The sequence below is a fragment of the Meleagris gallopavo genome, chromosome 5, assembly GCF_905368555.1.
Source record: "Meleagris gallopavo chromosome 5, MGAL_WU_HG_1.1, whole genome shotgun sequence".
Classification (NCBI taxonomy): domain Eukaryota; kingdom Metazoa; phylum Chordata; class Aves; order Galliformes; family Phasianidae; genus Meleagris; species Meleagris gallopavo.
Genome location: NC_139408.1, coordinates 32034129 through 32048691, shown reverse-complemented (window position 1 = coordinate 32048691; position 14563 = coordinate 32034129). Strand labels below are relative to the sequence as shown.

Sequence of the window (14563 nt, the reverse complement as noted above, 5' to 3'; positions counted from 1 at the left end):
GAATTCTGACAAGTGCAGAGTTAAGCAATTGAATACATTTGGAGGAGGGGACAGGGAGATAGAATTTCTAATAATTTCAGAGATGGTAATATCCCTTGAACAAAAGCGTTTTTTGTAGTTTCTTCCATTTGTAGGCTTTCTGAAATTTTTCAAGCTTAATTGGGCTCACTCATTTTTGGAACATATGATACTTTCTATTGGTGGATTCATGGGATTTGTTGTTGGAAATGTCTTCAGCTCATGTTACCTGCCAGAAAATCAAGTTAAGTGCCAGAAATTACCAAGACACTACCAACAGATGCTTTACTACTACTGGATGGTTCTTCTTTTCTCTCAAGTAAAATGCTGGTATAATACTTTACAGAGATTTTATTATCACAGAACTGGGTGGTGGAATAAATCTTCTGACATTGGACAATAGTTACTGATACATACCAATATTAAAATATATATATAAAATGCATATTTGCACATCTATTTTGAATGATAGAAAAAAAGATTTCTACTTACCTGAAAAAATGGAGTCACCTTGGATGTGTGATGTAGAAAACTTCACATGGCATTATGTCTCATCCCACTGTATTGCTCTGTCAGTGTAGACACCTGTAAATGTGGAAAGGCAGGCTTGGAACTGGACATGAACTTAGTACTGGAGAAATAGCCTGAAAGTAGTAAACACAAAAATCCCTGGTTAAGTGGGAGTAGTGAGTGTCTTATATATCACATGAGAAACTAATTGAGTAGTAGCATTTCTTCTGAAAAGGATTTGAAGAATGTAGCCTATGACAGTACCAGTTGAACATCTTTTGCTGATCTTCCAGAAAATATTCACATATGGCAGTTTCACAATAAATGGAAAGGTTAACTGTAAAATTTATGAAATATATATAAATAATATAATTATATTATATATATTATATATAATATAATATATAATTCTTCCAGTTGACTTCACCTTAAAGAAACTGTGAGTCCAGACTTGAGGATGGTGGTTCAAAAAAGATATATGCCTATGAGAGGCAGTCTGGAGAGGCTAGGTGTCTAAAACCAGAAAAAATCCATGAGGAATGACCAAATAAATTGAGTTCAGTCTGCAAAGAATAGTCTAAGGGCAGATGCAATAACTGGCCTGCTATGCAGAGGTGTTAGTTCTTGCTGTTATGAATTTCCTGATATCTTGAAGTAATAAATATTAACTTTCCAGAAATGCAAATGTGATATCTATGCTGCTCTGTTATAACATCTGGCGTTTCCTAGCTTCTCTGTGAAGTTGTTTGTGAGGTTAAAAAACATTTTCATGGGGTGGTGGGGGAGCGAAGAGGGGGAATTATTTGGGAATTATTCCAAGATCAGTGTTCCCAACCAGTTACTGGTTGCTCTTTAATAAACCAGTTCTTGTTTTGAATGGTGTTCATACTTCCTCAAAAAGTTGTGACTTTCTGTTCTGGGACCCTTCTAATGCTAGCTCCTGTTAGTGTTCCCTAATCTGCTCACTTTTCACTCATAGAAGCCTGTGTGCATCCCTCACTGGGGCTGTCTTAGAAGCACACCTAGCTGTCCATACTGGGCCCAGGGAAAATTACATTTAGGTAGCCCTGTTCTTCTCAACTGTAATTAAAATTCTAAGACAATCTTTTATAGTTTGAGGGGGGAAAAAAAAAAAGCCAACAACTGCCTAACTCCTAGCTATCTGTTAGGAGCAGATGGCTTTTTTTTTTTTTTTTTTTTTCCTGCAGTCATTTACATAAAGGATTCCACTACAGAAATCTTACATCTCTTACGTTTGAATTTGAGTTGTTTTCTAGCTTGTAGTACCATAGGTTTATGACCAAAAAATTAGAATTTTGTTGTGAACAAGCATGGCAGATCCCATCATATTATTTTCTGAGGCATTTGTTTCTGGATCTGAAATTCCTTTTTTTTTCTTGTTGTTTTTTGGGACCAAAACAACAAAAATTTTGATCTGGAAAACACAGTAACCTATCTGCCAGTATGTCGTCTTATACCAGCTCTTTTATAGGTTTGCATATCTCTGGGGGAGAGTTTGGGACACAAAGTGTCTAAAGAAGCTGGTGATGCTACATTTTCTGCTTTTGCTACCATCTAGCTTGGTGATGAAGGGAGGGGAACAAAACTTAGGAGTATTCCAATCATTTAAAAAATAAATACAAAAATTCATCATATGACAGAGGCCCTGGATAATGTAAACTCATGGTAGGAAATGAAAACTCTGTATTCCATTCCCATTTTTTTTCATGAATACATATTCATGAGAACTCCAGATGCTTTATAGAACATTTTTAGAATGTTTTTAGACTACAGGTCCATGTGAGTTGCACAGAACTCAAATCATTTTACTTTGGGATGAAAGTTTATAAGAGTTGCCTGTGACCTGAACAATTCCTTCCTGCACTGGGTAAAGAAACATGTCAAATACTGATATTTTAGTGGCCTATTTCTTCTATCCATCTTTACTACTCTATATTTCACCAAATTAAACTTGATTGGGTAGATAGCTTGCTGTGTAAGTAAAAACACACTTTACGTGTCTCAACTGCCACTTAAGCAGTTGGCTGCACAAATATATTCACAATGTCTCAATTTTCATATTTTGAAATTAATATTTATTCGAATGAACAACTCATCAGTGAGAGCTTATTTGAAAAAGCAAATTGGGAATGTGACTGAAAACAAAAACTCCAGAGAATGAGTTTGTTGAGTTTGCTTATTTTGTTTGTTTGGTTGGTTTGTCAGGTTTGTTTTGTTTTTGTTTTGGTTTGGGTTTTTTGCTTTTTTCTGTTTGTTTGGAAAACATTTCTTCTCTTGTTTCTTATGTCACTTTTTTGTGAGTTTACTACTCATGAAATTCAACATGTTGAGAATTAGTTTCCTCAGTTCTGCCTGTCTTCCATTACCTCAACAGATATTGTTATTTTCCTTTACGCTTGCTCACATGGCCCTGTGAAGCATCTGGATGCAGAGGTAAGTCAACTGCTTGTTGGAGATGTGGCAGAAAGCAGTCTGAACTTTTGACTGACCAAAAAAAATAAAAACAAACCAGTCCTTATTTATTGTTTTGAAGTGTATGGAATCTCTTAAGGTATTTTCCTATCTTTATTTAAAATGTTTTTAGAAATTACCTTTAATCCCTATCTCTTCCTCCCTTTTCAAGATTGTGGACTGGTTGGCTATTTCTAGAAGGAGATTTTAGTGATACAAAGGCCATGGAGGTGAATTGTAGCAGAGAAGGATTTGAGGTGATGCAGATGGGCAGAGTGCTTCAGGCATCAGAACAACTATGTACGAGAAAATTTTTTCTGTCTAATACCATGGATAAAGCTGTGAATTCAGGCATCCCATTCCATAAAATTGCAGTGGCTAAAGTAAAATGGAATTTTCTTTCTTCAGACAATAGCATCACAATAATTTAAGTGAAATCAAGTATGTAGAACAAAGTATGTGAGACAGGGAATCTGGGTTCCCTTTCAATATTCATACATTTACTGAAATGTTCTACTCCCCTTTTCTTCAGAGAGGTAACACTGGGAGCGTGAACTCACTGTCTTCTGAGTGCTCAGAGAGCCTGTAATAATACTTTGTACTTTCAGAGCATGTTTCCAGTTGTTTTTAATTCTTCATAAATACTGAAATGAATTCTTCTATTTACTTTTTGAGGAAATGTGAATTTATTCAAGATAACTTGGACAAAAGTACCTTTGGTGCTGAGGACGAAGCAGCTGATACAAGGACTGTCATGTAAAAAATGGAAGAGCTCAGAGGGAAAAATGAGGTTTTTGGCACATTATATCCAGGAATAGGGTGTTTAAGGTACAATGTGTAGAGGTCAGTGCTTCAGTCCCTCAGGGTTATTCTGATTCCCACAACTTCTGGGTGAGATCTATGTAATAAAATTCAGAGAGGACTTAATGAAAGAAAAGGTCAACCTGGAATAAATTGCCTAATGTTTTAGAGCTGTGTATTTAAGAGTTAGATTCTGAGTCCTGTATATAAATATGAGTCCATCAAAGGAACCACCTCTGTAAATTGATCCATAAAGAGTAGCTATTTTTATGTATTTCTTATTCATATATTCAGGATGTTTGAGTCAATCTCTACATCTACAGGAAGTCAGCATTTGGAAGTTGGAATGATGGCTTCAATAACCTAAATTGTATTTTCAATCTCTGTGCACAAAACAAGCAAAAAACAAACAAACAAACAAAAAAACCTGAAAAATAAGCAAAAATAGCCCCACATTGATAACAGGTATACATGTGTTAATAATCCAGGCAATTTTAGGCAATTTTGTCTATCTTCTTTTTTCCATCTCTCTAGAAAAGATAATTGTAGTAAAAAATCAATATGCAGTATTTAAATTATTTATCCATATATAAATATCTAAGTTATGACTAAAAATGAAGACAAGAAGCTGCGGGAGGCTGTGTGCTTTAGTGTGTGGATTTTGTTTGGTGATTTTTTTTTTAATTTTTTTTTTCATTGGTTTAGTCTGTTATTGCTTTTGGGATTGCTTGTTGCTTTTTTTTTTTTCTTTGTTTTGCTTGTTTTTTCTCAGAAGCTGAATTTTCCCTATTAAGTCTTCAGCAGTATCTTGACACTAAGTCAAACACCAAGAGACTAAAGATGAATTGCTTTTCTGGTGGTCTAAATAATTTCCTATGCCTCATGAAAGGGTTATATTTTCACTTGTAATTATTGCTTCTCTTTAAAGTTCAGTAGGTTTCTGATGGCTAAAATAACTTGAACATTCATTAGAATAGCATAGGGTGTGGGGGAAGATACTTGCATTTTGAAGTATGTGAATCCACGTGCACCCATGGAAAACTGGTAATAATTTTAATTCCTCATGGAACTAATGCCGAGAACATAATGTGTAAATAAATCTGCAGGTACTGCGTGAAGTTTTGCATGTACAGACAGTTTTTATGAAAGAAAAGGTACTTTTGTTGGAAGATTGGAGAAATGGAGACTCATTCATGCGTTTCCTGTTTAGTAGCAAAACAAACAAACAAAAGAGTACTAGAATGTTTTATTTAAAAACAAAGGTTAAAGTCATTTCCATATGTATCCACTAGTAAATATGTAAGTCTGCTTACTTACATTTAGCTGCTGATTTCTGACTTAGTTTCTGTTAATTTTTTTTATCAATAGGTGTACCTTAGAAGTCTATTAGTTAGTAGCATGGTTAGTTTATTTTTTGTTGGACTTTTTTTTTTCTGCAGTAAACAGTCTTTTGTCTCTAGTGTTGGTTCCCACAACAAATTCAGAAATCACATCAAGTAAGCTTTATTAAATTAAGCTCATAATTCTGGCATCTGAGACTGTTGCAAGTAAAGTATTGAGAAAAGAAGGATCGAAAAATTCTAAGCACTGAGTGCATACTTTGTCAGGGGTTCCAACTGAAATGTTGGGTATCTACGACTGTTCTTTGTGTACGATTTAGGGTGGGTGTATACAAAAATAGCTTAATCATAAAGCTAAAAAAAGCATGCAGATACAAACTGCAAAATTTTGTTATTCCATGTCATGTTGTCTTTGTTTCAACTGAAATATGAGATCTGCCTTGTGATACCATCAAGCTGGATTTTATATAAAAGTTGGACTTGCGCTGTTCATACATAAAAGCTCCTCCATTTATCTGCCAGATTAAACATATGTATATACACAGTGAGATGCATGAAATTCAATATGTTTTGTATTTATTTTGGGTTATTTGGTAATTATTCTAGTTTCTTAGAGGAAAATCTATGAAACAGAATTTAAGTAGTACTTCTTGTTTCTCTGGCCTGCCTCCTGCTCAGCAGAATCCTATTAGCTATATACAGAGAGAGTCATCCTTGAAGTAAATCTTGAAGTATTACATGAAAGCTGGTGAATCTATAAACAAATAATATTTAGTGCTGCAACCAATTTTAGGTAAGGAAAACTGAAAATAGGGCACCCTAATTTTTGTGCAATTATTCCTTTCTTTATAAATATTTGGTCTTAATCAAGGAAGCTTTTGATTCACATACAGTCTTTGAAATCACACTTCACTGTATGCTGCATGAATCGCAAGAAAATGTCTGAGGACAGCTGCAGCGCAACAGTCCAGTTGTAAAACTTACAGCATCAGATTATAGCTGTTAGAGAAACCTTTTTTTGTAACTCAAGTATATCTTTACCTGAGAATTTATTTTGGCTTTCCCAATGTTCCATTAGTTAGAAGTTTTTTAAGCATTTGAAGGCCCGAGATTGAAGTTATTTTTGTAATGATTATCAGTCTTTATCTCAGCTAGAAGGAGCAATGTGTGACAGAAGTTGTAGTCACGAATAGTGGCCTTGAATTTAAAAATAAAAATTAAAATTAAAAAAATATTCCTAATGTACCAACAGCATGCTGCTACAATATACACTTCCATAATACAGAAGAGCAGAAAAAGTTTGATATGATAAGCAGAAGAAATACCATGATCTCTTGTAAGTATCTAGATGGTAGATTTATTTTTATTCCTTTTCCATGCTGATATATTTGTTGTTACATGACAGGTAAATTTTATAGTATTAGTTAAAAAAATCTTCTCTCTTCAGAAGCCAAGCATTCATTTTTCAAAATTTTTTCTTTGAAATTGGTCTGGAAGTTTCTTTTGATAAAGGACAGTTTAAAATAAATTGATTTTTTTCTAAGGATGAAGTAACTTCCCTCTATAAGCTCCATAGGACCTTCAGAGGGACAGACAGGGTAGGAAGGGAGGGGGAGTTGCCCTTTATGTTAGGAAGTGGATAGATTGTGAAGAGCTGTGTCTGAGTAATAGCCTTGACCAGGTTGAGAGTGTATGGGTTAAAATCAGGGACTGGTCCAGTAAAGGATATCTGGTGGCTGGAATCTACTGCTGGCCACCTGATCAAGGGGAGCCTTTGGCAAGGCCTTCCTGCTTCAACTCCAGAAAGTGTCGCGCTCACAGGCTCTTGTTCTCATGGGGGATTTCAGCCACCCGAATATCTGCTGGGATAGTGGCATGGCAGGTGGTAGACAATCCAAGAGCTTCTTGGAGTCTGTTGAGGATAACTTCCTGGTCCAGGTATTACACGAACTGACCTGGAATGAAGCCTTACTGGACCTGGTGCTTACTAATGCAGAGGAGAACATTAGAGATGTTAAGACTGGAGGCAGCCTGGGCTGTAGGTGATCATGCCCTGGTGGAGTTTGTGATCTGGAGGAGTGCAGACCAGGTGGAAAGTAGAGTCAGAACCCTGAACTTCGGGAGGCAAGCTTCCTGCTACTCAAGGAACTTCTGGATGGGCTTTCCTGGGAAGCTGGCCTTAAGAACATGGGAACAAACAGTGCGAGTAGCTGTTTAAGGACATCCTTCTGTGAGCGCAAGAGCAGAAGAAATTGTGCAGAGGTGGGCAACCAGTATGTCTGAGCAAGGACCTTCAGCTTTAATTGATAGAAAAGAGGGAAATGTACTGGAAGTTGAAGCAGTGTTGTGTAGGAAGAATACAGGGATGTTGTCCGTGTATGTAGAGATAAGATCAGGAAAGCCAAGGCACAGCTGGAGCTGAACTTGGTAAGAGATGTGAAAAATAACAAGGGATTCTATGGGTACATAGACAGGAGGAGACAGACCAAGGAGGGTGTTCCCCCATCTGATAAATGAGGGTGAAGAACTGGCTTCCTTAGACATGGAAAATGCTGAGGTGCTCAATAAGTGCTTTGCCTCGGTCTTCACTGGTGATCAGGCTCCTCATGTCTGCCAGGACCCTGAACCTCTAGATCTGGGTGAGAGAAGTGTATTCCGTCCTAGTGTTACAGTGAAACAAGTCAGAGACCTCCTTGTGAAACTGAATATACGTAAGTCCATGGGGCCAGATGAAATGCATCTCAGGGTTCTAAGAGAGATGGCAGATGTGGTTGCCAAGCTGCTTGCCATCATATTTAAAAAATCATGGCTGTCAGGTGAAATCCCCAGTGACTGGGAAAAGGGAAACATTCTTCCTTTCTTAAAAATGAGAGTAAAGGATGATCTGGGGAACTACAGGCTGGTGAGACTCACCTTAGTGCCTGGTAAGATCATGGAGCAGATTCTTGTGGTTACCAGTTAAGGCACATAAAAGATAAAGAGGTGATCCACAACAGCCAGCATGGCTTCACCAAGGACAGATGTTGCCTGACCAATCTGTTGGCCTTCTATGATGGAGTGACAGCATCAGTGGAAAGGAGAGGGGCAACAGATGTCATCTACCTGGAATTCTGCAAAGCCTTTGACACGGTCCCTCACCACATCCTTCTCTCTAAATTGAAGAAGAACAGATTTGAAAGATGGACTGTTTTGATGAATTAAGAACTGGTTGACTGGTCGCAGCCAAAGAGTTGTGATCAGTGGTTCTATGTCAGAGTGGAGACTGATCACAGGTTATGTCCCTCAAGGCTTGGTCTCTCTCAAGACCAGTGCTCTTGAACATCTTCATCAGTGACATAGACAATGGAACTGAGTGCACTCTCAGCAAGTTTACAGATGATACCAAGCTGAGCAGTGCAGTTGATACATTGGAGGGAAGGGAAGCCATCCAGAGGGACCTGGGCAGGCTGGAGAAGTGGGCCCATGTGAACCTAATGAGGTTCAACAAAACCAAGTGCAAGATGCTACACTTGGGCCAGCAAAATCCCAGGTATTTATATAGACTGGAAGAACATCTTGAGAGAAGCCTTGTGAAGAAGAACTTGAGGATCCTGGTGGATGAGAAGCTGGACATGAATCAGCAGTGTGCACTGGCAACCTGGGAGGATAACTATATCCTGGGCTGCATTAAAAACTGGGTGGGCAGCACCCAGAGGGAGGTGATTGTTCCCCTCTACTCATCTCTTGTGATGCCCCATCTGGAGTACTGCATCCAGGCCTGGGGCACCCAGCATGAGAAAGATGCAGAGCTCTTGAAACTGTTCCAGAGGAGGGCCACTAAGATGATCAGAGAGCTGAAGCATCTCTGAAGAAAGGTTGAGGAAACAGGGCTTGTTTAGCTTGGAGAAGAGAAGGCTCTGGGTAGAGCTCACTGGCCTTCCGGTACTTGAAGAGAGCATATAAGCAGGAGGGGAAATGACTGTTTACATGGGTTGATAGTGATCGGACAAGGAGGAATGGTTTTAAACTAAGACAGGAGAGATTTAGGTTAGATATTAGGAGGAAGATTTTTACTCAGAGGTTGGTGATGCACTGGAACTTGTTGCCCAGAGAGGTTGTGGATGCCCCATCCCTGGAGTCATTCAAGACAAGGCCGGATGTGTCTTTGAGCAGCCTGGTCTAGTGGTTGGTTATCCTGCCCACAGCAGTAGTGTTGAAACCAGGTGATCTCTGAGGTTCTTTTCAACCCAGGCCATTCTACTATTTCCACAGCTGTACAGTTTCCACAGCTGTAATTCTGAAACTGGGGCTTACTATTATATAGTGTTTTGTTCTTGAAGGGTTTTAATTACTTCCTGAAATAAATAGGTTATTAACTAGATTTGAACTAAGTTGTGAACTGTCACACCTCCATGAATATGTATTCTGGAAGCAAAATCATAAGAGCTTATCGTAAAGAGATACCAATAAAATGTTGAGACTGAAAGCAGTGAGACACTTATTTGCTAATACTATGCACACTAACATAATGATTCCATGACACTCTTGGCTTTATAATCTGATCTGACCAGAATTTATCTGTTTTCCAATGATAAATGTGTGGCAAGTATCATCTGTTAGTATTTTCCTTCAAGTAGAATTTATTACTTCACTGGTTGAGATATGAAGGTTATCACTTCGGACAAATGAGATCCTCATGTTGGACTGTCCTCTAGGAAGTTTGATGGAAATGCTTGGAAGTGCCACTTGTGTAATAAAAGATAAAATATATATCTTCACTCTCCAAGTAAGGAAAAAGCTGAAGATGGTAATGTGGGAGCTTGGTACTAAGAAGTACAGATGATTCTTAGAGGGGATCAGTGACACTTATCTTAAGACTAATGTAAAGGAAGTAGAAAATTTTTAGAATGGAAAATCAGAGTTGAGAAGTTAGAAAGAAGCTTGTTCATTTGAAACTTTCCAGAATCAACAACCATAGGGCAAATGATTTCAAAGGTGTACAAGGATCAAGAAAAGAGAGATCCACCAGTTACCAGAGAGAAAATTAATGAAGCTTTTAAGCAGAATGAAGTCAGAAGGTGTCCATCTGAGAAGACTTTGGGTCACACTGAAGTGCTAGCATGCACTGCTTCTGCCCAAAATAGGTTTAGTTAGATTGAACTGTGCATAATAAGAAGTACCTCAGGGACAACACAGATATTTAGAAAATTCTACCTCAAAGTACACAAAATTCTGTTGTAAACACTTTAATGCATTAAAGACTTTATTTGAAGGGTCAGAGTTGCAAATGCCTTTATAAGATAAAGGGAATAGTTTTGGTCCTAATAGTTTTTTATTTTGATTTTGTTTTAGAGAGTGTCAGTCTGCTATATCTGATCTACAATGAATGCCAAATCTGCAATCAACAAAGAAATTTTTGCCCCGCATGATGAAAGGATGCTGGGAGCTGTCCAAGTTAAAAGAAGAACGAAAAAAAAGATTCCTTTCCTTGCTACGGGGGGTCAGGGTGAATATTTAACATATATCTGCCTGTCAGGTAAGATTAAAAATTTTGATATCCAGTTGTCTGTTTTAGTTTATCTTCAATTAATTGATTACATGTTACCCATAGCTGTGCATTGGGGTCTGACTTGAATCTTAGTAACGTAAGCAGAGAATTATAGCATTCGGAATGCAGGCTACTAATATTTGTGCTGCATAATAAATAGATTAGGTAATTTCTTTGTTTAAAAAATATTCTCTTACAGTATAACTGCAGATTATGAAGAGAGAATATTTGGAAAAATCTTTTCCTATCAAGTTTAAGATATTTCTTGGAGGGATAAAATTTATGTTGTACGTGCTTTTTAAGCCCTGAAATTTCTGATTTGAAGCAAATATATTTTCCTCTTACTTTCATAATTACATCTGTGTCAGTGGGTCCTTAAAAATGAAACTTTCATCCAGAATATTTTTAGCTTGTTGATATACAGAACCTCTGTTGGTCTTCAATCACTTGACTTTAAAAAAGGTGAAGGAGAAAATAGATGCTTTGAAGGAAAAAATGATGTAAAGACCTGTTTTGAGACATCACAGGTTACAGGGAGTAATGACCTATTTGTCACTAAGCTGTTCACATGAATCACGAGTTTCTCCGAGGTCAAAACAGTACTAGTGACAGTCTGAATTTCAGTTTTGTAGAACAGGCTGGGTAGTAGTTGTACGTTTTGCTACATACTTTTTATATTTTCTAATGAAAGCAGTGTCCAGTTCATTTACTTTAGTATATATATAATATATATAACATATATATACATTGAATTAAATCCTCTGTAGTTTTGGTGTCTGCCAACTAAGTATGTGTGAATATATATGGTATCCTAAGGTGCTGTAGTCATGTTTTTAAACATCAGTTGCTTCCTTAGAGGGTATGCATCTTAATGGAGGTAAAATCAGTAGTCAGAGGACAAGTGCTCTGTGGAGATCAGTAGATTGCCACTGTGTTTGAAGTAAATGGAAAATAGAATTTAACAAACTGTCAAATCTTTTTTCACTGCAAAGTAAAGTAAAACTCTCAAAATGTAGAATTTATAGCAACCACAGAATCGCTGGGTTTTGAAACACGGTGCATAGGTGCAGAATTTATATTTTTATGTTGCCAAATAACATTTGTGTATGTATGTAAATATGTGTATATTAAACATGAGCTGCACAGCATCTGTACGCTCACACTCATTGCAATTAGGCAAAACAGACTTAACATTTTCCACTTGCCATTTTCCCCCTTTACAATAGTTTAAAGAAAGGGTTTGGGTCAGCTAGGATTTTTCCTGGATTTGTGGTTGGGATCCTCTTAGGATGTATGGGTTGGAGGTTTCGATTTCCTCACATAATGAAGAAAAAAGAGTTCTAATTTCTGACTTGTTATGGAACAAGGCTCAACTCGTTTTCTTTTTGGTGGTCAGTTTTTAGAAGTTCAATTTATTTTTCCTGAGTGGTCTTATTTAAAATAATAGTTCTATTTTAGGACAATGCAGACATGTTCATAGTGCACATGTGACACATCTATGTTCATGAATAAAGGTTAGAGGCATGAGCTATGCTTACAGTTTTATGTAGGTGAATTTTATTCATCTGATTGTTGGTTTCTTAATTTATTTTATCTTTTTACCATTCTGAGGAACTTAACTTCTCTGCTCAGCCATTCTCATGTTCATGTGTAGCAGCCAAAATGGACTTAACGATGTTAAATGATCTTAGATGCATCTAATGTCTTTCTGCAACAGGACGATGTGTCATGAGTAAGACCTCAAGCAGAGGTCTTGATTTCAGAATAGTTTCTCATTAATGACAATGAGAAGTATTCATAGTTTAAAAAAAATTACTGTGTGTTGGGTACTAGAAATCTGCATAATTATATTAGGAGAGTCGTATGTGGCATGGTGTTAGTGATGTTCTGCAGGAGTATGAAACAAATTTTTATTAAGTATCATAGTAGTCTATGGTACCAAGCATATTGTACGACTGGGAATTTCAGTAGATGACAACAAGAGACTGGGTCTACCAGTCTGTACTCACATTTGAGGGCAGATTTAGAATTCTAAAGTGATCAAAAATATGATCAAATGCAATAGGATCAAGCGCAATTAGTCAAGAGTAATTGATGACACAAAACTAAAGAGTAGGTAGTAATTGTTTCTGCCACTACTGTTAAAGGAAGTTGAACTAATAACGATCTTAGTTGCAGCAAGGAGTTATTTATTTTTTTTAATTTATAAGTTACTGTATGAATGGCAGTTCCGCTGTATCCGCAGTCAAACATGAATTTTATCTTGGGGTTGCTGAATATACTAATATACTCTGTGACCATCCATTTATCTGTGATTTAGTATTAAGTGTGAGAAGCATTGGTGGAGAGCTCTGAATGTTAGTTTCCACTTAACATGAGTGTTACTGAGTGTTGCAACAAATCTGTAAACCTTTCACTCTTGTCCAATTTTTTTTTTTTTCCCCAGGTTTCTTTATATTAGGTAGTTAGTGACTAAAATATCTTCATGTTCTTAGTTTCCTTAAACTGATTCAATCTGTCTTTTGCTAAGAGAAATTTGATAAAGTTTAAAGCTGAATTCATCAGTTGAAAGAATCCGCTTAAAAACTAACTTTTTAAGAGACTTATAAATGTTTGGGAATACAAATGTGTCTTGCCTAGTTATAGTTTAATTCAAGATTGAGCGCAGAAATCTAGATACCAGACATTGTAATAGCTGCTTTTACTTTCTACTGAGTTTGAAACTGAAAAATTACACAATTTTTTATATTTAGTTGTTTTGTTTTCTGTGTTGGATTGAAAATAGATTATAACATAGTTGTTGTCTACCTGCTTTTTTGTAAATGAGGACAGAGACCCTGAGCAGGGGCAGTGCACCACCCTCATCTTTAGGATTCCAAGACAATATAGCTGGTGTACTGAAGCATTAAAATAATCAAATGCTAAACAAAGCAAAATGGGTGAGTAAGGGAGGTTCTTCCTTCAAAATTGCATTTGTTGTATATATTGGAGTCTGTATTTGAATTGGTTAGAAGGAAATAATCATTAATGCTCCAAAAAGGTGTACCTAAATCCTGACAGTTATGACTGAAGGCAGGAAAGAATGCTGGTGCAAAACTGCTTACTGCACTTGTGAAGACTGAACAGTTGGATTACCTGCAACCTTCATGCCCTTTGTATTTACATGGCTGACAAAGACAGACGGGCAAGCATAGCCAAGGGAGATCCTAACGGAGTTATTTAGCTGCAGAACTGCAAGCAAGGAGTAGATAGATAAGAAAAACGGAGGTGAGATGTGTGGTTGTAGGCAGAACAGTGAATGTAAAAACTGGAATTATCATTATTAAATATAGGAAATTATTTGACATAGAGAAAAGGCAAGAAATTCAGAGCTGAAAGTGGGAATTTATCACCTCCTCCACACTAGCAGACCTACTAACGGTTATTGGATCAGATCTAAGTTTTCATTTTATAATCATTGTCTCATATAATTCAAACAAATATGTTTAGAAAGGCTCTTAAAATTATTTAGACTGTTAACTGAAGTATAAAATACTTAAAAGGTCACTTCAGAGGTATAGCATGTAGGCAATATTTTCTGAAACTAGTTCTGTGTTATTTCCTTTGACATGATATCATTATGATTTCTTAGTAACTTTGAATAATAAAAGGGGTTTTAATTTGTTATAATGCATTGGAAGTGTTCCAGTTTGTGCGTATGGAATTGGCATCGACCTTTTCAGAACTGAAAGTCTGTTGCAGTTGCAAATAACTGAATGAATCAGATAGTTCCTTTTGAACCTGAATTCTTATGTGTCATAACTTAGCTGTACCATTTTCTTTCTTGTCCTTCTTGTTAAAATGTTGGAATTTGTGTGTAAATATTAAAAGATAATATTGTTTAAAACTTAGGGTG

At 36.7% G+C, this 14563-nt stretch overlaps 1 protein-coding gene across 6 annotated transcripts in view; it reads left to right on the top strand.

The window, feature by feature from the left end:
• STXBP6 (syntaxin binding protein 6) overlaps positions 1-14563 on the top strand; it is a 90133-nt gene that overhangs the window by 21062 nt on the left and 54508 nt on the right. For 5 of the 6 annotated variants that reach the window (XR_014883607.1, XM_085225136.1, XM_085225139.1 and 2 more), the window contains exon 2: positions 10473-10656. Coding sequence is in view for 5 of the 6 variants with exons in the window: in XM_085225136.1 (XP_085081262.1) it covers positions 10503-10656 (154 nt within the window). In the remaining variant the exon portion in view is untranslated. Of the gene's footprint in view, positions 1-2923; positions 2983-10472; positions 10657-14563 lie in introns of all 6 variants that reach the window. The other variant, XM_085225137.1, reaches the window with a different exon arrangement.